The sequence below is a fragment of the Schistocerca nitens genome, chromosome 9 (assembly GCF_023898315.1).
Source record: "Schistocerca nitens isolate TAMUIC-IGC-003100 chromosome 9, iqSchNite1.1, whole genome shotgun sequence".
Lineage (NCBI taxonomy): Eukaryota > Metazoa > Arthropoda > Insecta > Orthoptera > Acrididae > Schistocerca > Schistocerca nitens.
The window spans coordinates 382,413,145-382,436,029 of NC_064622.1; the positions used below are offsets into that span (position 1 = coordinate 382,413,145).

Genomic DNA, 22,885 nt, shown 5'->3' on the forward strand with positions numbered 1-22,885 from the left:
ACTCATCTGTATTAATTTACATTTTTCCAGATTCACGGCTAGCTGCTGTGGTGTCACCGCCAGACACCACACTTTCTAGGTGGTAGCCTTTAAATCGGCGGCGGTCCGTTAGTATACGTCGGACCCGCGTGTCGCCACTATCAGTGATTGCAGACAGGGCGCCGCCACACGGCAGATCTACTCTAGAGAGACTCCCTAGCACTCGCCCCAGTTGTACAGCCGACTTTGCTAGCGATGGATCACTGTCTACATACGCTCTCATTTGCAGAAACGACAGTTTAGCATAGCTTTCAGCTACGTCATTTGCTACGACCTTGCAAGGCGCCATATTCAGTTACTATTGATATTGATATTGTGAATCATGTACCTTCAAGAGCGACGTTCATCATGAATGGATTAAAGTTAAGTATCAAACTAATTCCGTCCGCTTTCTGAATTCTAATTCCTTGTGAAGTTCCAGAGTTCACGTCAGGATAGTCCTTCCCTCCTCACGCCAGCCTGCGTGAGCTAAAACGCGTGCATTTCGGCCTCCACTAGTAACACGGTGTTGGCTCTTCTGCCAACACAACAGCTGCCATTCATCACACCAACTGGAAATTTTGTCTAAGTCGTCTTGTATCTTCCTACAGTCACTCAACTTCGACCCCTTACCATTCATCCCTGAGTCATAAGATACGGTCGTTTGTTAAGACCCCTTTCTCTCACGAACGGATGTAGACATGCAGTTGAAATTGGTAGTGTAATTTAAGCTTCTGCGTTAATGTAATAAAACATTACCGACATTTATGTCACATAATTAGCCACTCGCATTTGGATACTCGCAAACTCATTCATTATAACTCTGTCGAGGAACTGTCTATATACGTACGACTCCCACTCACACTTGCCAGGTTTTCTGTGCAATTGATAACTAAGCGCTGCGTTTGAATCTTCTGGCATTTGTTTAGCCACCCAGATACTTTTGATTGCGTTTTGTAGTTTTTTGACAATCCCACCATCCACAGGTTTCCACAAGTTTGCAACAACGATCCTGTCTTCAATTTTCTGAAAGTTTGGTGGCTGTGAATCTTCCAGCTTCAATGATAGAATTTGCTTGGGTAATTCTCTTTTTCCTTTTTTCATTCTTCATAGCTCAGACGTTTCTGAAAGTATCTTGCCGTTATTCTGCTATTTTCGGGATTATTCAGGGCCAGCATTCCTTCCCCCTCTTTGAAACACATTTCTCTAAGTTTTTATTATTTATTTATTATATTACCATGATTTCGATTGTAGAGCCATTTTCAATGATGAAAAAAGTCAGTAAATATGGAACATGTCTGGAAGACATGTCGACGCCGAAACACTACAAAACGTGTGTGGACTTATATAAGTTTGGTATTTACTGACCTTTTCTCACCACTGCACTTGAAAATGGCGCTACAGCCGATATTGAGGTAATGAAATAAACAAATAACAAAAACTTACAATCAAATGGCGGAAACGGTTTCCTTCAAAAACTGTATTAAGGCTATGGTTCCCACACAAGAAGAAAATCACGAAACACTTTTACACCCAAACGACTTTCAAAAAGAATTTCCTGGTTGTATGTGTTCTGACGTAACCACAAGCGCCGGAACGAAGACGAAGAACACAAGAGAAGGCAGTGAAACGACGTCGGCCAATGGTGCGCTGATTAGGACCGCACCACGATAGGAGCGGCCTCTACAAGAGGAGAATATAAACGCCGCTCCTGCCAGCCTCGACCGCTCAGTACTAGCTCAGTATTCGGACAGTATTAGCACGGCCTAACAGAGAGTGCTACGATAGCAGTGACATGTGATCCATATCAATCGCTTGCACGAACATTGTTTATAGCAAAGGACACATATTTGTATGACGCCCATTGCTTGCGACCACCTGTTGTAAATACAAGTTACATATTGTCATTCTTCTAATTTGTAAAAAACAACTATTAATTGATTTTTCTGGAACTGTTGTACAACATTCCGAGAACGCAGCATCCTTTAGGCACCCTGTATGATACCAGTGGGCAGGACCCCACAGTATGTGGGTTTTATTCCAAAAATTACATGAAGTAAATACAATCTCCCATCAAATGTATCCGGATACATCTATGTAATGCCAAACTCCACTGGACATGACGAAAGGCAAACCAAATAGTATAAAAGGAGGCGGGGAGTATTGTGTTGACAGCAGAGAAACAGAGTAAGAGCAGAATGAATCGGTCAGAAGAGCTCAGAGACTTCGAACATGAACTAATCGTTGGGTGTCACCTCAGAGACAAACCCATCAAGGCTATTTCAGCCCTTCCAAAGATGCCCTAGTCGACGGTCGGTGATGTGACTGTGAACTAGAAACGTGAGGGAACAACCATGGCAAAAGCTACGACCATGCAAACCTCATGCACCGACGGGCAGGGACGATCGAGTGTTGCACAGGGCGGTTGTAAAAAGTCGCACAACATTAGCGGAAGGAACCACTCCGAAATGCTACCAAAGTGAAGCTAGCACAGTGATCGAGCAGATCCTCATAAGGTAAACATTCCTGTAATCATCGGTAAGCGACACTTGACATGCAGTTCAGTGGATTACTGGAAACGAGTTATCTGAAGTGATGAATCTCGCCATAACCTTTGTCAATTCGATGGAACGATTTGGGTTTGACGAATTTCTGGAGAACGTCACCAACCAACACATGTAGAGCCAACAGCGAGGAGGTGTTGTTACCGTATGGGGATGTCTCTCGAGGTTACGATGTGGTTCCTTTATTTGCGCTGAAGAAAACCTTTAATGCGGAAGGATGTGAACACGTTTTACATTACCGCTTGCTGCGTACAGAGTTCGGACACGGTGATTGTATCTGTACCATAATGCATGCTGTGATAAACCAGCACCTGTAAGACAGTGGTTTCTGGATAACAACATTCCTGAAATGGACTGGCACATCCATAGTACCGATTTAAACCGAACAAGAGATCTTTGGGATGAAGTAGAACGTCGACATCGCTCCAAGCCCCCAACCATTTCTGGTTTAGGCTTCTGAGGAATACTGGACTGCCATTAATCCAGAGACGCTAAGATACCTCACTGAAAGTGTCCAAGACAGAATTTGAGGTGGCAAAACGGTGATAGCGCCCATGTTAATGTCCTCTAATAGGTGTCCGGGTACATTTCATAAGATATGTGAGTGGCTCGAAGACTTCTTAAATAACAAAACCCAGTATGTTGTCCTCGACGTCTCGTGTTCATCAGGGAGGTGTGATAGAACAGTTGTTGTTCTTTATATACGAGGTGTGGCTAGAAAAAGACCGGACTAGTACTGGTGAAACAATAAAACGAATGCAATAAGGCTGAAAGTCGCGTGGCCTGTCACGTGACTCTCGCTCCGCCTACTGCTCGAGTTTCATCTGCCTCCTGCACTCAGTCTGCCCGTGGCGTCTGTTTTAAGTAGTTGACGTTTTGTCTGTGCGTCGGAAAATGTTGAGTGTACAGAAAGAACAGCGTGTTAACATCAAATTTTGTTTCAAACTAGGAAAATCTGCAAGTGAAACGTTTGTAATGTTACAACAAGTGTACGGCGATGATTGTTTATCGCGAACACAAGTGTTTGAGTGGTTTAAACGATTTAAAGATGGCCGCGAAGACACCAGTGATGACACTCGCACTGGCAGACCATTGTCAGCAAAAACTGATGCAAACATTGAAAAAAACGGTAAACTTGTTAGACAAGATCGCCGTTTAACAATCAGAGCAGTGTCTGAGTTAACAGTTGACAAGGAAAGTGTTAGGCAGATTCTTCATGAAAGTTTCAACATGAACAAAGTGTGTTCAAAAATGGTTCCAAAGTGTCTCACAATTGAACAGAAGGAACGCCGAAGAATGATTTGTTCTGACATCCTGGAAAACATTGAAAGTGATCCCACCTTCTTACAAAATGTTATTACTTGCGATGAATCGTGGTTTTTTACTTACGATCCCGAAACTAAACGCCAATCGATGCATTGGAAAACTCCTGGTTCTCCACGACAAAAAAAAGCACGAATGTCAAAATCGAAATTCAAGGCAATGATGATTGTTTTTTTTTTTTGACATCAAAGGGATTGTGCACATTGATTTGGTACCAGAGGGACAAACAGTGAATCAGCATTACTACATTAGCGTCCTGGCTACCCTACGTGAGCGAGTACGGAGAAAACGGAACGATTTGTGGAGAAAAAAGTCATGGATCCTTCACCAAGACAATGCCCCAGCTCACAGTGCGTTGTCAGTGAAGACGTTTTTGGCAAAACACAACATTCCCATCTAAGATCATCCACCCTACTCACCTGATTTGGACCCCTGTGACTTTTTTCTTTTCCCTAAAGTCAAGTCAGCTTTGAAAGGAACTAGATTTGAGACTGTTGAAGCAGTAAAAGAAAAAGCGACGGAAGTAATGTATGGACTTACCGAAAATGATCTGCAGCATTGCTATGAACAGTGGAAAATTCGTATGGAGCGGTGTAGAGACCGAGGAGGAGAGTACATTGAAGGAGATAACATGAAATTGTAAATAATTGTAAATAAATGTTTTTTCCAGCATCAGTCCGGTTTTTTTCTAGCCGCACCTCGTACATAAATGATTTGACGGACAGAGTGTGTAGCAATCTGTGGTTCCTTGCTGATGATGTCGTGGTGTACGGTAAGGTATCGAGTGACTGTAGGAAGATACAAGACGACTTAGACAAAATTTCCAGTTGGTGTGATGAATGGCAGCTACTCCTAAACGTGGAGAAATGTAAGTTAATGCGGATGAACAGGAAGGTCAAATCTGTTATGTTCCCTACAGTATTACTAGTGTCCTGATTTCACAGTCAAGTCGTTTAAATATCTGGCCATAACGTTGCAAAGCGATATCAAGTGGAACGAGCATGTGAGAACTGTGGTAGGGAAGACGAATGGTCGACTGTAGTTTATTGGGGGAACTTTAGGAAAGAGTGGTTCACCTGTAAAGGAGACCGCATATAGGGCGCAGGTGCGACCTATTCTTGAATACTGCTCGAGTGTTTGGGATCCGTACCAGATCGGATTGTAGCAATTCAGAAGCGGGCTGCAAGAATTGTTACCAGAAGATTCGAACATCACTTTCAGTGTTCGGAAGCTCAAATGGGAATCCATGGAACGAAGGCAACGTTCTTTTCGAGAAACACTATTGAGAAAATTTAGAGAACCGGCCTTAGAAGCTGACTGCCTAACGATTCTACTGCCACCAGCATACATTGCGCGCAAGGACCACGAAGATAAGATACGTGAAATTGGGGGTCATACGGAGATATATAGAAAAGTCATTCTTCTCTCGCTGCGTTTGCGAGTGGATCAGGAAAGGAAATGACTAGTAGTGGTACAGGGTTCCCTCCACCACGCACCGTAGGTGGGTTGCGCACTATCTGTATAGATTAAGCCCCAGATAGTGTGGTTCCATTTACAACAAGAGTAGTTGACCTGCTATGTATGCGCCACAGCGTGAGAGAGAACGAAGAGAAAATACACTCCTGGAAATGGAAAAAAGAACACATTGACACCGGTGTGTCAGACCCACCATACTTGCTCCGGACACTGCGAGAGGGCTGTACAAGCAATGATCACACGCACGGCACAGCGGACACACCAGGAACCGCGGTGTTGGCCGTCGAATGGCGCTAGCTGCGCAGCATTTGTGCACCGCCGCCGTCAGTGTCAGCCAGTTTGCCGTGGCATACGGAGCTCCATCGCAGTCTTTAACACTGGTAGCATGCCGCGACAGCGTGGACGTGAACCGTATGTGCAGTTGACGGACTTTGAGCGAGGGCGTATAGTGGGCATGCGGGAGGCCGGGTGGACGTACCGCCGAATTGCTCAACACGTGGGGCCTGAGGTCTCCACAGTACATCGATGTTGTCGCCAGTGGTCGGCGGAAGGTGCACGTGCCCGTCGACCTGGGACCGGACCGCAGCGACGCACGGATGCACGCCAAGACCGTAGGATCCTACGCAGTGCCGTAGGGGACCGCACCGCCACTTCCCAGCAAATTAGGGACACTGTTGCTCCTGGGGTATCGGCGAGGACCATTCGCAACCGTCTCCATGAAGCTGGGCTACGGTCCCGCACACCGTTAGGCCGTCTTCCGCTCACGCCCCAACATCGTGCAGCCCGCCTCCAGTGGTGTCGCGACAGGCGTGAATGGAGGGACGAATGGAGACGTGTCGTCTTCAGCGATGAGAGTCGCTTCTGCCTTGGTGCCAATGATGGTCGTATGCGTGTTTGGCGCCGTGCAGGTGAGCGCCACAATCAGGACTGCATACGACCGAGGCACACAGGGCCAACACCCGGCATCATGGTGTGGGGAGCGATCTCCTACACTGGCCGTACACCACTGGTGATCGTCGAGGGGACACTGAATAGTGCACGGTACATCCAAACCGTCATCGAACCCATCGTTCTACCATTCCTAGACCGGCAAGGGAACATGCTGTTCCAACAGCACAATGCACGTCCGCATGTATCCCGTGCCACCCAACGTGCTCTAGAAGGTGTAAGTCAACTACCCTGGCCAGCAAGATCTCCGGATCTGTCCCCCATTGAGCATGTTTGGGACTGGATGAAGCGTCGTCTCACGCGGTCTGCACGTCCAGCACGAACGCTGGTCCAACTGAGGCGCCAGGTGGAAATGGCATGGCAAGCCGTTCCACAGGACTACATCCAGCATCTCTACGATCGTCTCCATGGGAGAATAGCAGCCTGCATTGCTGCGAAAGGTGGATATACACTGTACTAGTGCCGACATTGTGCATGCTCTGTTGCCTGTGTCTATGTGCCTGTGGTTCTGTCAGTGTGATCATGTGATGTATCTGACCCCAGGAATGTGTCAATAAAGTTTCCCCTTCCTGGGACAATGAATTCACGGTGTTCTTATTTCAATTTCCAGGAGTGTATGTGTTATCTTAACACAGTAGTCTTATCTACGTGCTGCTCGTAACGAAGATGTCTTGCATGAAAGTCTCACTTGGCGCCGTTTACACGGCAATAGCAGTTTCCACTGCGCGGAATGTCCACTGCTATGTCCAATTCCGACCGCCTTGCTTTAGGAGTCTGCTCAGTTTCCGAATTTTTACCTCAGTGACACGACCATCACAGGGTATTACGTCAAAGCGCTAGCAGATGGCACTGTTAGGTTTATTACCTTCGTGACGGAAATAATTTCGCCAACGCACGTCAGTGACAGAATTAGCCGCCGGAAATCTTATCATTACGAATACAAATTAACACTGAATAGAATTGGCCACGATACAAGGAATTATTGATTTCGCTGTCTGTGTTAAAAATATAACGAAATCGTTATGCTTTTTCGATAAGTTTTATTTGTATTTGACATATTAGCTAGAAAAAACCGCACTAATTGAGTTCGCTTTGTGATACTGGTGCCTACTTATGGCATTTGTATTTCGTTTTGTTTACGAAAAAAATGCCTTGAGAAAGGTCGAGTCTTTCTGAAAACACTAAAACGGCTAAACGACTGGGGGCTATGCGGTTTGAAGAACCCAATGAAGATCGTGAGGCGAGATTTCTGTGGTGCTAGAACACCACGCTTTTACTTGCTCTTTCAGAACTCCTTCCGGAAGCGAGGTGAGACGTAGCTCTGGCCGAAAGTGTCAACCTTTATCTCGCACCTCAGAAACCAAAGAGAAAACCGCTAAACTTCTCAGCATGTTCGCACAATCCAGCAGAACTTGCGGAAGCCTTGCAAAACGGTATCCAAAATCTAATTGAAAAACAGTGCACAGTATTCCAACGTGTTTGTCAGGGTGTTAATGGCAATATGGAAGAATTTCTGTTTTTGGATACACCTGGTGGGACACCAGAGATATTCCTCACTAAAATCGTGTTGACACAATCATGGGCCAAGGAAGAATAGTTCTTGCTGCGGCTTCATTAATAATAGCAGCCACTTTGTCACCCAGTAGTAAAACAGCTCATAAAGTGTTTAAAATCCTGATCGATTTGGATATTGGTGAAAACACAGTATGTGATACCTCCAGCAACAGTGACAAACATAGGGTTCTATGAGAGTGCTGCTTAATAATATGGGGCGAGTGCACCATTGTTTTCGAAAAACTAAAGAAGCAGGTGATTGAATCCTCAGATTCATATCTTGATCCCATAGGTATCGTTGCGATCCTTTTTTATGGCTACTTGAGGCAGGCATTACCAGTGGTACCACGGGGAACAAGGGTGGGTGAGGCATGAGCATACCTGAAGGGCTCAAATCTGTGGCAACACAGCCCACGGACGCACGTAACGACGCACTTAACAGCGAAAATCCAGTCTCATATACGAGGCAACACAAATACACACGAGGTTTCTAATTTATTGTTAAAAAGTGACAAGGGTTCATATCCGAAAGAACGTGGTCAAATAATTTTGCGAGGTAATTTATGCCGTACAATACTTTCACTTCAGGACCACATTTCTTCCATTCTCGTTGGTCAAATGCAAACAACAGCCTAAGAAAATTCCTAGCTTTGGGAAATTGTTATATTGACACCTCAAAACGATAAAGCTGCAAAAATTAATTCGGATATACTTACTTGTGGGAGAAAATGTAGGGTACATCCCTACATCGCTATTAACAGAGTTGTAGAATAAGATGACTCTACCAATTTTCCTGACGAATTTTAACGCACCGGGCCTTCAGTCACAAAAAATTAATTTGCAAAACAATATCTTGATTATTCTGTTGCAAAATTTAAGCCTATCGAAACTGCAATGCTGCGGTGATTAAATCTACTTTTCGGCAATGTAACATCATAGAAGCAGAAATATTACGAAGTGGAGCCTATGAGCGAATTTTTATTCCGATTTCGCTTCAAACGTGTGCAATTCACGGTGAGTGTATGTTATGTCATGATCATAAACTACGCACAAGGCCAGACGCTGTATGTCGCGGGCCCGGACGTTAGGGTCAGTTGATTTTCACACGGCCAGCTCTATGTAGCTGTCTCCCGTGTTAGCGAATCAGACAAGCTCTTTGTTCATGTACCCAATCACACTGCTTCAAATATTGTATGCAAAAGAGCTTTATACACCAAAAATGAATCTTATGCACATAAAGCCTCGGCATAACTACAAATAAGTACCTCGGCAGCACTGCGTCTCTCAACTAATATAAGGGGCAGTCAAACGAAAACGGAAGGGATGGAAATAAAGTAAGTAAACTGTTCATTATATCAATAGTAACCACCATAACAGTTAGTAAATATATCATAACGTGAGACAAGGTGGTCAGTGCCTTCACGGGGAAATGTTCGCTATTGCCTACGAAATCATGTTTGTACCAAGGCATGATTTCATACGAAGCAAATCATGGGCCACGAATATCTTTCTTCAGGGCTCTAAATATATGGAAATCGCAGGCGCACATGTTGCCAGTATTGTTTCGACTCCTCTGTAGAAGTCTCCCTGGGAAGCCCTGACACGTCCTTCACATACATCCGATCTCTCCCCATTCGATTTCCACATTTTTTTAGCTCTTAAGAAGACTTTCGATGCCATCGATATTCTTCGGACTAAGAGGTGCACACCTTGCTACAGTCATGTTTTTGCACGGAACCGCGATCGTTTTTCCATTAAGGCATTGACCATCTTGTCTCACAATGAAAGGAGCTAATTAACAATTATGGCGACAATTTTTGAAACATTGAATATTCTATTTACTTTTTTCCATCCGTCTCGTTTTCATTTGACTACTTCTTACATATCTATTCTATCAGAATCTCTGCAAAATGAATTAAAAAATCACGTGTAGGAACAGTAAGCAGATTAAATAAAACTGTATGGTTCGAAATCCCTAAACATCTATGATGTATATATGCAGAATGAAGCGGCTAATGTAAATTTTTACCAAAGAATATCATGTAGGAACACGTATTAAAACTCAAGCCCTTGACCAGATTAGAGAAGCTTCCAGTCCAGAATCTTAACTTATCCTTTGTTGATTTAAAAAAAAAATCACAAGCGATTCTTCCGTAGATATAATATATTAAGTGTTCCAGAAAAATTTGGAACTGACAATAAAACAATAGCAATCATTAGGCAAACTTTCAGTATTACATTTTACGAAGTTAAATTTTTAGGCGAAACATCGATGCTTGGTGGGGGAGGGGGGGGGGACTTTCTCCACTGTTGTTCAATTGCTTTTTGGAGGAAGTAGTATGGCAATGTATAAAAAGAACGAAAGATGAGAGGAAATAAAATGAAAATTGGAGGAGAGAGAGAGAAAACCTTCGTCTGACCGCTTAGCTTTTGCTGAGCTCCTGCAAGATGGAACGAAACTTAAACATTCTCCAATAGCTATCTGTAAATACTGAATATCTCATTTCGTTTGAGAAAATAGTGTAGACGACCAACGTTGAAAGTGTGCCAAAACATATGGACTCGAAACATGGAAAAATAAACCAAGTTTCCGAATTTGAATACTTGACAGAGATAATCTAGTCAAATGCTCTCGACAAAGCAACCAACGTAAATTGAGCCAAAAAACTATGGCATTCCACTAAACAAAGAACACATACATTAAAGGATTCTTATCATTTAATTCGAAACTGAGGTCCTGCGATAAATTATTCGAAAACTTTGGGTCAAAAATATAAAAGTAGTGTTCGGAACTGAGAAGCAAGAAGTAAGTGTCTGAAAAAACTGGGACTATAATAGATACAACGTGAACAGTAATAATTACATTTTATGACCACTTAAAAACATTAGATAACTAGAGGCTGACAAATAAAATTTTCAGCTGCTCTGAAAAAGTCCAAAAACACAAATCTCATGGTTTATGTAACTTAAAAAAGATCTGCAGGAGCGGGAAATAACATACAAAGACATGCAAAACATAAATGAATTCAAGAAGAAAAGTATCAAAAGTTAGTGGTTTCCAGAAAAAAACACAACAGGAGACAGGAAAAAGAATAGAATAACAGACAGAAAGAATATAGGTATATTGGGAAGCCAAAAAAAACGAAATGGGAAAAATTACGTCATATATCATCTGCTTCACATTGTCCTGAGTTCGCCAGATGCTAATAATAAAATAAAATTACAATTAAATGGCGGGAATGATTTCATTCAAAATGTGTGTTGTATTAAGTCGATCCAATTATATAGATTTAAGCTTGACAGGGGGTAATCAGGAGAAGAAGTAACTATCATAAGCCCAGTGAATTCATCAACAAATCTTTAGGGTTTAGATTACAATACACTACCTCTAAACCAATTTTCTTTTATGGTATTCCGACTTGAGGTTTAAGACTGGAAGAGAAGAGAAGAGACCAGATTTTTCCGACTACTATTAGACTATGTATGAGAGATACAGTTACAAGCGTTGATGTCTGAAATGAAATGGAAGTGACAGCATCACTGAAGAGAGAGATAATTAGAAGAACAATGACTTTAACATCTGTAGGCATAAACCATTATCAGTTTCCGTGGAAAACATACTATTATCACGCTAGAGGGAGACGATATGATGGCGTACCCCAGGCAAGATAGGGTCAGTGGCTCCACCTTACTCGGATCGGGTGTCCACCAAATGATGGGACGATGCGCAGTGACTAGAGGCAAAGTATCACTTGACGCCTCGGCAGCCGAGTTATTCTACTGCGTCTGACTATAGTGCGCACTTTCAGTTCCGTCCGTTACAACAAGTTTTCTGTACAGTACTTTTAATTTAGAGGTGAAAATAATAGCAAAATCTAGCAATGCTTGATCTCCATGGGCAATTCCAATTCTGTGCGTTACGAAATTAAGGAAAATTTCTTACCTAATGCCTTGTCGCCGTTGAACAGGTTGTTGAAGTCGAAGGTCATTTTCTTAGTATCGAAGGAGAACTTGAAGTCCTTGATGTCAGCGTACGTGTGTCCGTCTTTCTCCAGCGGTGCGCCCTTCAGGTCCAAGAGGGCATCAATGTTGTCTGCAACAATAAATAACAATGCGTATGTACTCATTGTTGTCTAGACGCGTAGACAGTCAGTGAGGAGCCTGTAGTCACCGTTCACTTCGTTCTCCCGTGTTCCCGGCTCTATGCTGGAGATAGAATGGTTGAGGTGCCTTGATTAAAGTTTTAGGTGAGCTCAGCAGTTAACGACAATTACCTGAATGAGATTTTCACTCTGCAGTGGAGTATGCGCTGATATGAAACTTCCTGGCAGATTAAAACTGTGTGCCCGACCGAGACTCGAACTCGGGACCTTTGCCTTTCGCGAAGTGCTCTACCATCTGAGCTACCGAAGCACGACTCACGCCCGGTCCTTACAGCTTTACTTCTGCCATTATCTCGTCTCCTACCTTCCAAACTTTACAGAAGCTCTCCTGCGAACCTTGCGGAACTAGCACTCCTGAAAGAAAGGATACTGCGGAGACATGGCTTAGCCACAGCCAGGGGGATGTTTCCAGAATGAGATTTTCACTCTGAAGCGGAGTGTGCGCTGATATGAAACTTCCTGGCAGATTAAAACTGTGTGTCCGACAGAGACTCGAACTCGGGACCTTTGCCTTTCGCGGGCAAGTGCTATACCAACTTTTTTTTTCTTTTTTTTTTTTTTTTTTTTTTTGCAGCTTTGCTAGAAATGAAATGATAATTAAATGGACACCCTAGCTGCAAACAGGCGTTGATGTCCTTCATTGGGGACATGTTGAAAATGCGTGCCCCGACCGGGACTTGAACCCGGGATCTCCTGCTTACATGGCAGACGCTCTATCCATCTTTTTTTACGCTCTGTCCTCTTTTTTTTTTTTTTTTTTTTTTTTTTTTTTTTTTTTTTTTTTGACAGAATGACAGTCAGGGGGCAGAGTGGGCAGGGGTCGTACTTGGAGGCCTGGCCACGGTGTCCCCGTCTCCTGACAGGATAAATAAGGGAGAGGCAACAGGAAGGAAGCATTGTGCATTGTAATTTCTGTGTTAGTAACAATAATATTTTATTTATTCATTTAATTTCAATGTCCCAAAAGAAAAATCATATATAAAAAAGAAGGGAAAGAAATATAGGGCTGAAATGACATCCTCGTCACTTCACTGGGAGTAAATCCTATCCCTCGAAACAACGTAAACCTGGGACTCCCCACCGCTTCGGGGGGTTATGAAACATGCTGCCTAGAAAGTTCGCAAAATGCGTTTTATATTTAGAGTGGCGTCGGATGATTTCGTGTTGTTCTAGTAGATAATGCCAATAGTCCATGCCCGATATCAAGGTCCGCGAGAGCACGTAGTGCGATGCGTGTCCTCCAATCCATCGGATTGCCGAAGTTTTTTGTGAGGGGAAAAAGATAGCGTCAGGGAAAAATAAAGTGTCCGTCGTGATCGTTGATTCATCGGTGACCAACTGAGCTACCCAAGCACGACTGACGCCCGGTCCTCACAGCTTTACTTCTGCCAGTATCTCGTCTCCTACCTACCAGGAGACGAGATACTGGCAGCTGTGAGGACCGGGCGTGAGTCTGCTTCGGTAGCTCAGATGGTAGAGCACTTGCCCGCGGAAGGCAAAGGTCCCGAGTTCGAGTCTCGGTCGGGCACCCAGTTTTAATCTGCCAGGAAGTTTCGACAATTACCTCTTATTACACCGTCCAGTCATAATAACGTGACCACCTATCTGAATCCGAGTATTGCAGTGCGGACAACTGCGAGACGCACAGGAAGAGAATCAATGTTTTCCTGGTAAGTATCGACAGGGATGTAGAGCTATGCCGACTCCAGCGCCCTGGCCAGCTACACTAGGTTTCTCGGTTGAGGATCCATGGTACGAACAGCACGATCGAGGATGTCCTGCAGATTCTTGATTGGGTCTAAATCCGGGGAGTTTGGTGGCCAGGTGAGTAATGCTCATCGAAACACGCAAGCACACTGCGAGCTGTGTGGCACATAAACAAACAGCATGCACGGGTGGACGTGGTCCTCAAGGATAGATGCATACTTGTGTTGATCCAATGTGCCTCCCACATTGAGATCACCGACAGAACGCCACGAAAACATTCCCCAGACCATAGCCCTTCCAACGATTGTTGCAAGGTGCTTTCTTTCAGACGTTTCGGAGCCTAAAATGTTCTTCATTTGAAATGGACACCCGTCGCTACTAACTGGACTCCAGTTGCGGTATTGGACGTACATTCCAGCCTTCATCGCCGATCGAAAGCAGTCAGTATGGGAACATGAGCCAGGTGGCTGCTATGGAGGCAAATGAGCAGCAAGCTTCACAGGAAGGTCGTTGAGGAAATACTGTTGGTGGCCCCTTGATTCATCTGGACGATTAGTTGCTTAACAGTTGCCTTTCTTTTAGCCCGCGCGCATCTCAGCAACTGTAATTCACCCCTGTCATTTGTGGCCTGTACTGTACCACAGTTGCCTCTTCGCCGGTTTTGGATAGCACCATTTTGCACGTACGGTATACTTCAACCATGGTGGCACGCGAACATTTTACAAACTCAGCAGTTTCGGAAATGTTTCCACTCTTGGCCCGAAAGCCGAAGATCATCAGATAAACTGGTCGGTTTCCGCATTACGACAACTGCACTGATTTCAGACACGTTTTATATACCCTGCACTACTAACCTTGCCACTTCCGTCTGCCATGGTTATTGCAGGTTGACGTCGAAGATAGGTGGTAGTCACGTTAATTTGACTGGACCGTGTAATATTTTCATGTAACCTTTAAATAGTAAAGGAATTTTGCTATTTGGGGACCAAAATAACTGATGATGGTCGAAGTAGAGAGGATATAAAATGTAGACTGGCAATGGCAAGGAAAGCGTTTCTGAAGAAGAGAAATTTGTTAACATCGAGTATTGATTTAAGTGTCAGGAAGTCGTTTCTGAAAGTATTTGTATGGAGTGTAGCCATGTATGGAAGAGAAACATGGACGATAAATAGTTTAGACAAGAAGAGAATAGATGCTTTCGAAATGTGGTGCTACAGAAGAATGCTGAAGATTAGATGGGTAGATCACATAATTAATGATGAGGTATTGAATAGAATTGGGGAGAAGAAGAGTTTGTGGCACAACTTGACTAGAAGAAGGGATCGGTTGGTATGACATGTTCTGAGGCATCAAGGGATCACCAATTTGGTACTGGAGGGCAACGTGGAGGGTAAAAATCGTAGAGGGAGACCAAGAGATGAATACACTAAGCAGATTCATAAGGGTGTAGGCTGCAGTAGGTCTGGGAGATGAAGAAGCTTGCACAGGATAGAGTAGCATGGAGAGATGCATCAAACCAGTCCCAGGATTATTTACAACAACAACAACAACAACCTTTAAATGTTTCAAGGCCTTGTTTAAACTGTTGTTTCAACGATCTGAACTCTCACTTTTAATTGTGTTTGTTCTCTGTATTAGAATAGTGCAATATTTATACTGAATAAATGTTATTACTACTCGAAGGCTTCAGTTGGTTTACAACAGTACCAGTGAACCAGAGATATGTCATTGTCTAGAATTAAAAGTTGTTTACTTCATTCTGTGAGTCGTTATTCTTATTAATCTCACAGACTTTATTTAGCTACTGAATTCAGTAATTATTCTTTTACGATTGTGTGTTTGTTATTTTCGTAGAAGAATAAGGTAAATAAATATTGGGCTAATACTGTTGTCAAAATTATTCCTGGAACATTACCACTTACCTGGCTACTACCTGTCAATTACGTCGTTGTTTACATTAGTTGTTGAATAAAACACACAACAACTAACGGTAACAACAAAAGCAATATGAACGTGAATAGATATCTGTAGACGAACGATGCTATTTGTGTAATAAATATGTTTACTGAAAGTGACTAGCTACTTGTACTAACTTTCCAATTGGCGATTAGAACTGGTAAGTTTCCTAATACGGCACTTAGAACGTTCTTAATGAAGTATTAGTTTTCTAGTATGTAACATTATTATTTTCAATGATGCCGTTAGCATCATAATCCAGTGGTATCAGAGTACCGTCTCAATATTTTGGATAAAAATCGGTTTCGCACAAACAGAGATACTTTTTGTTTTCCATCCTTCTGATAAACGTCAGCTTTTGGCACGTAGAACGTTTTCAAATTTCGATCTTTGACTGATGTTGTATTTTGAGAAAGTTATGCCGTTAACACAGTTTCTCCATTGTCAGCTATAGAAATATGTATGACGAGTTGCTTACCAATAATGAGTTTGCAGTCGCCCTCTCCCTGAATGGGCAGCACGAGGACTTTTCCATCGATCTTGTACTTTCCAATGAGCGTCAGCGGTCCTGTCGTGTGTGCCTTGATCTTCATGTCGTAACTGCCGGGCGTCATCCTGCAATCCGGAAACAGAGGAGGGCCGACTTTTATAAAGTTATGATATGCACGTTGAGTCGTGTAAGAAGCATTAGCCCTTTTATCCGTGAACGTTTGTAGTTAGTTAGTTAGTAAGTTGGTTAGTGTTATGCACCATAGGTCATTTGCACGATCAATCGCATTGATGTGGAACGGGCCATTTTAAATTCATATTACAGATTCGATTGTAAATATGGCTACATGGTGACCATTTGTGTGTGCGAGAGAGAGAGAGAGAGAGACAGAGAGAGAGAGAAAGAGAGAGAGAGAGAGAGGGGGTTAGTAATTCCTATACTATCACCCGTTACATTTCATAGATTACGAAAAAAGAAATTCTTCTATGGGAACTGTTTGTTAATTTTCGAATTTAACTTTGCTGTCTTCATACAGTTTATAGCATTGGGTAATTCATCAAAAATTTTGGTTGTAGCTCTGTGCAGCCCTTTTTGTGGTAAAGGCAACCTTAGTGTGCAGAATGAATACCATTTTTTTCTGTTATCGTAATTACGTACATCACTGTTCCTTTTGAACTGCAGTGGATTATTTACAAAAAAACTTCATGACAGAACAATACACTACGAATCAGTATTCAAAATGCTGAACTTCTGCCTCACCATAAAATTTCCAATGATTCTAAGTACAAACATGACTAAGCTAAGTTGTTTAAGGAGTACCAAACAGTTTTTTTTTCAATTTATATTCTGATCAATATGGACACTCATAAATTTCTACCCTAGTTATTATTTCCCTGCTATGTGTTACAGTTATCGTTGGAGTTGTACCTCTAGATGTTGCGTCTTTTTTTTAACTGAGACTGAGACAATTTGCAGTAAACCACTCATTACTTCTGACTACATTTACCATTTCTTTTGTTGTTTTATATACGTTTGGACTGATTACAACACTGGAGTCATCCGGAAAAAGCTAATTCTTTTTATTGTATATTAGACGGAAGGTCATTTACATGTATGAGAAAAAGTGGTAGACCTAAGATAGAGCCTGGTGGAGCCCCATCCGTAATTTCCCTTCAGCAGAAGAATCTCTTCCGCTTAGACTATAGTAATACATAGAAAGCGTGTGTTTTCTGCACTTACATTTTTCTAGACGAGACGATGTCTATTGACATTAACAAACAAAAGTGGGGTACATTAGAATGTCAGGGGTGTTTGTTGTAGGATTCTATTGTCAGTCGATTACGAGATATCGTATTTTGAAAATTTCCCACATCGACACCTGTACAACACCTGTTTTAACACACACGAAAGAGCCAGACATGTGCATACAATAGTTATGAGGATTTTCACCACTAACGAGACAATCGACTATCACAGGTTGTGTTCAAAATGACCACCGGCAGCTACAATACACGCTCAAAGTTTGGTATAGAACGACTTCTGCACTCTTGTTAGCATTTCAGCGGTGATGTCCGAGCAGGCAGCACTACGGGCTGGACAGCCATCTTATTGGTACCGCAGGTTCCTCCTATTCTGCAGAAGCACGTCTTCTAGCATCTGTGGAACATGGTCTTTTAGGAGGCTGCGATACTTGTGAGCGGTCAGTGAAAAACGGGCCTATGAACTCATGGTTCAATGTCCCACACCACACGTTTACACTCACAGACGCTGATGTGATTACTGAAAGTGGCTTCATCGCGAAACGAGATATTTATATATCTGGATTATCCTGACTCAATGCCCATGTACAGAAGTTGACACAAATCTCATAATATTTTCCACGGAGCTCCTGATGGAGAGAGATGTGGTAAGGATGGAACATAAGTCGATGCCGAATGCGTAGGACATTTGCCTGACTCATGCCACTTCCTCGTGCGATTGCGTGGGAGCTAACGTGTGGATCAACTGCAACAGCAGCAAAAACCTTAATTTCTCCCTCTTCTATTGTCAGTTGTTTCCTTCTATTACTTTGTCTATTTGTTACACTACCACTGTCGTGTAACTGGTTGAAGAGACTGATAAATAAGTGCCGAGATGGCTGACGTCTATTGGGATATCTTCCCGCATACGTCGTACAAGAACGAATTGCATTCTTCCTGCACCCTTAAAACACCATGAGCATGTTGTTTTTTTTTCTTTTTCTTTGCATTGGTAAATCCCATCGTTCCCTCAGACCTGTTGCTTCGACTGTCACAAACTGACTAGCTAGTCTCAATGCTCACAAGGAATACACAATGATACAGTAAGCAAACAAACATAACAACATCGCACCTAGCAACTACCCAGATTGAATAACACAAGGAAGTGTCATTGTAGAAACTTTTCAGGATACGATTTCTCGCGAACGATTCGCATTAGATTTCAGCAACAAACGCCACTGACATTCTAATTTACGATATTTTTAATTTCTGTGTTAATATGCATTATTCCGTTTAAAGACGTGTATGTTTGCACAACAAATACACTTTCTATTATTTTTAATTTATTGATTGGATAAAAATACGAGCCCTTGACTGTCAAACCAATGCAATCCAATCTATGAAAACCGCACATCAACAGCACTTTCCATTTCCGCAATATTTGCGATGCAAGTCTTAGGTGATTCACCCTGTATATTTCATAACTTTTTCTCTCTCATTTGAAACAAAATGACACTGGAGAGGTTTTTGTCGCTCGATGTTACACATATCTGCAGCCTTGGAGGATGTTACAAATTTCTAACAAAGACCAGTTGTCGGATGACACATTCGCAGCAACATTAGAAAGCGTGCCGAGCGGACGTATGGAGTTCATGACCACACCCTGAACCCATGGGCAAACTTCCTTTGCCAAATGCAATAGTGATAAAAAGCCTAATCTCGCTGTTATAGCTAGAAGAGTACTGTTACCGTTACTAAGAAGCATTCTCTATGACAGTGACTAATGATCTCAATAGGAGACATTTTCATTTAAGACAATAGCGTGGAATTTATCTTACAAGGGGAGACCGCCAATTGTGAAATTCAGATTCGATTCATACTGCGCATAATAAAAGCTCATGGCCAGAGGTGTAATGTGGCAAAGCACCAAGATGCACTTCTCAGCCGTTGTCGAGAAAATCGACAGTTAAAAGAAACCGTTGCGGTGAAATACCCTCTACGATTAATAGTTTTCCACAGCGTCGTGGCGCAGCGGTAAGCGCTCGGGTTCGTAATCCGAAGGTCGCCGGATGGAATCTCGCGCCATGCAACTTTTTTTTTAGTATTTGTTTTTTTTTGTAATTCATATATATATATATATATATATATATATATATATATATATATATATATATATATATAATTCCCGGCAATCAGTTGCAACAATTATGCATATAATAAGTTGTTGAAAGTCGTTTGTCGTGGAAAAACTGGCGACTTCGAACATCATTATGTTTTCCGCAAACAAAGTTATTTCACAAATGTTATTAATTGTCTTCATAATGTTAACCACGTATAGTTACCGGAAGACGTAGAAACGATATTCCGAAACGAATACGTATAGCGTAAGTCAAACGTTCGAATTAGAATAGAGACACCACGAACACAAATTTGCTGTGGCAGGTATGAAATATAAACTCCGTTACTCGCTCGATACACTTGAAGGACAGATGCTGAATAGGTCGAAACGAGCCGCCGCATAACAGCGTAGTTGCCTGCTAACTTCGAAAGAAGGTAGATGCGGTCCCTAGCGCAACTTATAACATCATCGAAAATCAGTGAGGACGGGAGAGCTTTGGTACACCCTATTAAAAAAACGGAAAAATGGAGGCGGTACAATTGGAGAGCGATCCGCCTTCTCCAACATGCATAAGCAATTCATTAATAGTTTTATATATATATATATATATATATATATATATATATATATATATATATATATATATATAATTAAAAAATTGCATGGCGTGAGATCCGATCCGGCGACCTTCGGATTACGACAACGGCTGAGAAGTGCATCTTGGTGCTTTGCCACACTACACCTCTGGCCATGAGCTTTTATTATGTGCAGTATAAATCGAATCTGAATTTCACAATTGGCGGCCTCCCCTTGTTAGTAAAATGTCTCGGTATTACGATTTATTTTTTGTTCAACTTCCGTTTACTTCTATTGTTACATCGAACTTTAAGGTAATGTATAGATCTTTAAGGAATTATATAAATACATTAAGAAGAAGGATACGTCTAAATATTATTTCATCGGTTTCAGATACTTCTAAAAAAATAGGACACTTTTCTGTCTTCTAAAGATATAATTATTATTGAGTGTTTCAGAAGTAGTTGTTCATAACTGAATATGTAATAGTTGAACATGTTTAACACATTCTGTGTATTTGGCCAAAGTGTTTCTTAATCCAGTGCCAAAGTGGGGTGCATTACTTTAAGAACCGTAGGTGCCAAAATAATTTTCTTGAAGAAGCGCAGTTTTGGTTCTTTCGCTCCTTAACAGCTGAATGTGACACATATAATTTGTACTCACTCGAAAGAGTCGATGATGGCACTGGAGATGCCTGTGATCTGGAAGTTGCTGAAGTCAAGGTTGATGGCCACTGGTTTGTCCTTCTCCTCAGAGATGGAGAGCGACGTGATTGTGAGCGGGTCAACCGGCTGTGCCTCTAGGCTTCGGATGCCTGGACAGATAAAAGCACGCTGTTAACATAGTGGGACTGCTAGTTGGAGTATTTTCCTCCAACGAAACCAAATCTCATAGCTGCACCTGACTATCGCCTAGATCGTCTATGATTGTATCGAATGATTCGTCGTGAGTCGTAGCTGTCTTATAATATTTTGGTATAAGAACCTTTAAATGTTTTCCTGCAACTTTCCTCAGGAGATTTATCTGTCTAATACGAGGGCAGTTCAATAAGTAATGCAACACATTTTTTTTCTCGGCCAATTTTGGTTGAAAAAACCGGAAATTTCTTGTGGAATATTTTCAAACATTCCCGCTTCGTCTCGTATAGCTTCATTGACTTCCGACAGGTGGCAGCCCTGTACGGAGCTGTTAAAATGGCGTCTGTAACGGATGTGCGTTGCAAACAACAGGCAGTGATCGAGTTTCTTTTGGCGGAAAACCAGGGCATCTCAAATATTCATAGGCGCTTGCAGAATGTCTACGGTGATCTGGCAGTGGACAAAAGCACGGTGAGTCGTTGGGCAAAGCGTGTGTCATCATCGCCGCAAGTTCAAGCAAGACTGACTGATCTCCCGCGTGCGGGCCGGCCGTGCGCAGCTGTGACTCCTGCAATGGCGGAGCGTGCGAACACACTCGTTCGAGATGATCGACGGATCACCATCAAACAACTCAGTGCTCAACTTGAAATCTCTGTTGGTAGTGCTGTCACAATTGTTCACCAGTTGGGATATTCAAAGGTTTGTTCCCGCTGGGTCCCTCGTTGTCTAACCGAACACCATAAAGAGCAAAGGAGAACCATCTGTGCGGAATTGCTTGCTCGTCATGTGGCTGAGGGTGACAATTTCTTGTCAAAGATTGTTACAGGCGATGAAACATGGGTTCATCACTTCGAACCTGAAACAAAACGGCAATCAATGGAGTGGCGCAACACCCACTCCCCTACCAAGAAAAAGTTTAAAGCCATACCCTCAGCCGGTAAAGTCATGGTTACGTCTTCTGGGACGCTGAAGGGGTTATTCTGTTCGATGTCCTTCCCCATGGTCAAACGATCAGCTCTGAAGTGTATTGTGCTACTCTTCAGAAATTGAAGAAACGACTTCAGCGTGTTCGTAGGCACAAAAATCAGAACGAACTTCTCCTTCTTCATGACAACGCAAGACCTCACACAAGTCTTCGCACCCGAGAGGAGCTCACAAAACTTCAGTGGACTGTTCTTCCTCATGCACCCTACAGCCCCGATCTCGCACCGTCGGATTTCCATATGTTTGGCCCAATGAAGGACGCAATCCGTGGGAGGCACTACGCGGATGATGAAGAAGTTATTGATGCAGTACGACGTTGGCTCCGACATCGACCAGTGGAATGGTACCGTGCAGGCATACAGGCCCTCATCTCAAGGTGGCGTAAGGCCGTAGCATTGAATGGAGATTACGTTGAAAAATAGTGTTGTGTAGCTAAAAGTTTGGGGAAAAACCTGGTGTATTTCAATGCTGAATAAAACAACCCCTGTTTCAGAAAAAAAATGTGTTGCATTACTTATTGAACTGCCCTCGTACTTTGTAATACGGCACTTTTACCTCTAAAACTAATTTTCAGTATCCTGTTATATATTGACATTACAAATGCTTATTATTTGCCGGCCGCGGTGGTCTCGCGGTTCTAGGCGCGCAGTCCGGAACCGTGCGACTATTACGGTCGCAGGTTCGAATCCTGCCTCGGGCATGGATGTGTGTGATGTCCTTAGGTTAGTTAGGTTTAAGTAGTTCTAAGTTCTAGGGGACTAATGACCACAGCAGTTGAGTCCCATAGTGCTCAGAGCCATTTGCTTATTATTTGTTGTTTTCTGAGTTTTCCATTAACAGCATTTCACTTCCATACAGTTCTCTTGTCCAATGGCACTGGCTCAGAATTTTCGTCCTGAATTGTAAGACAAA

The 22,885-nt window shown here is 42.7% G+C and overlaps 1 protein-coding gene across 1 annotated transcript in view; it reads right to left on the bottom strand.

Annotated features, from left to right (window-relative positions):
• Nucleotides 1-22,885, bottom strand: part of LOC126204434 (protein takeout-like) — a 58,723-nt gene that overhangs the window by 2,737 nt on the left and 33,101 nt on the right. The window contains exons 3-5 of the mRNA XM_049938823.1: nucleotides 20,796-20,946; nucleotides 16,188-16,324; nucleotides 11,827-11,976 (exon numbers count right to left, since the gene is read on the bottom strand). Coding sequence (XP_049794780.1) covers nucleotides 11,827-11,976; nucleotides 16,188-16,324; nucleotides 20,796-20,946 — 438 coding nt within the window. The remainder of the gene's footprint in view (nucleotides 1-11,826; nucleotides 11,977-16,187; nucleotides 16,325-20,795; nucleotides 20,947-22,885) is intronic.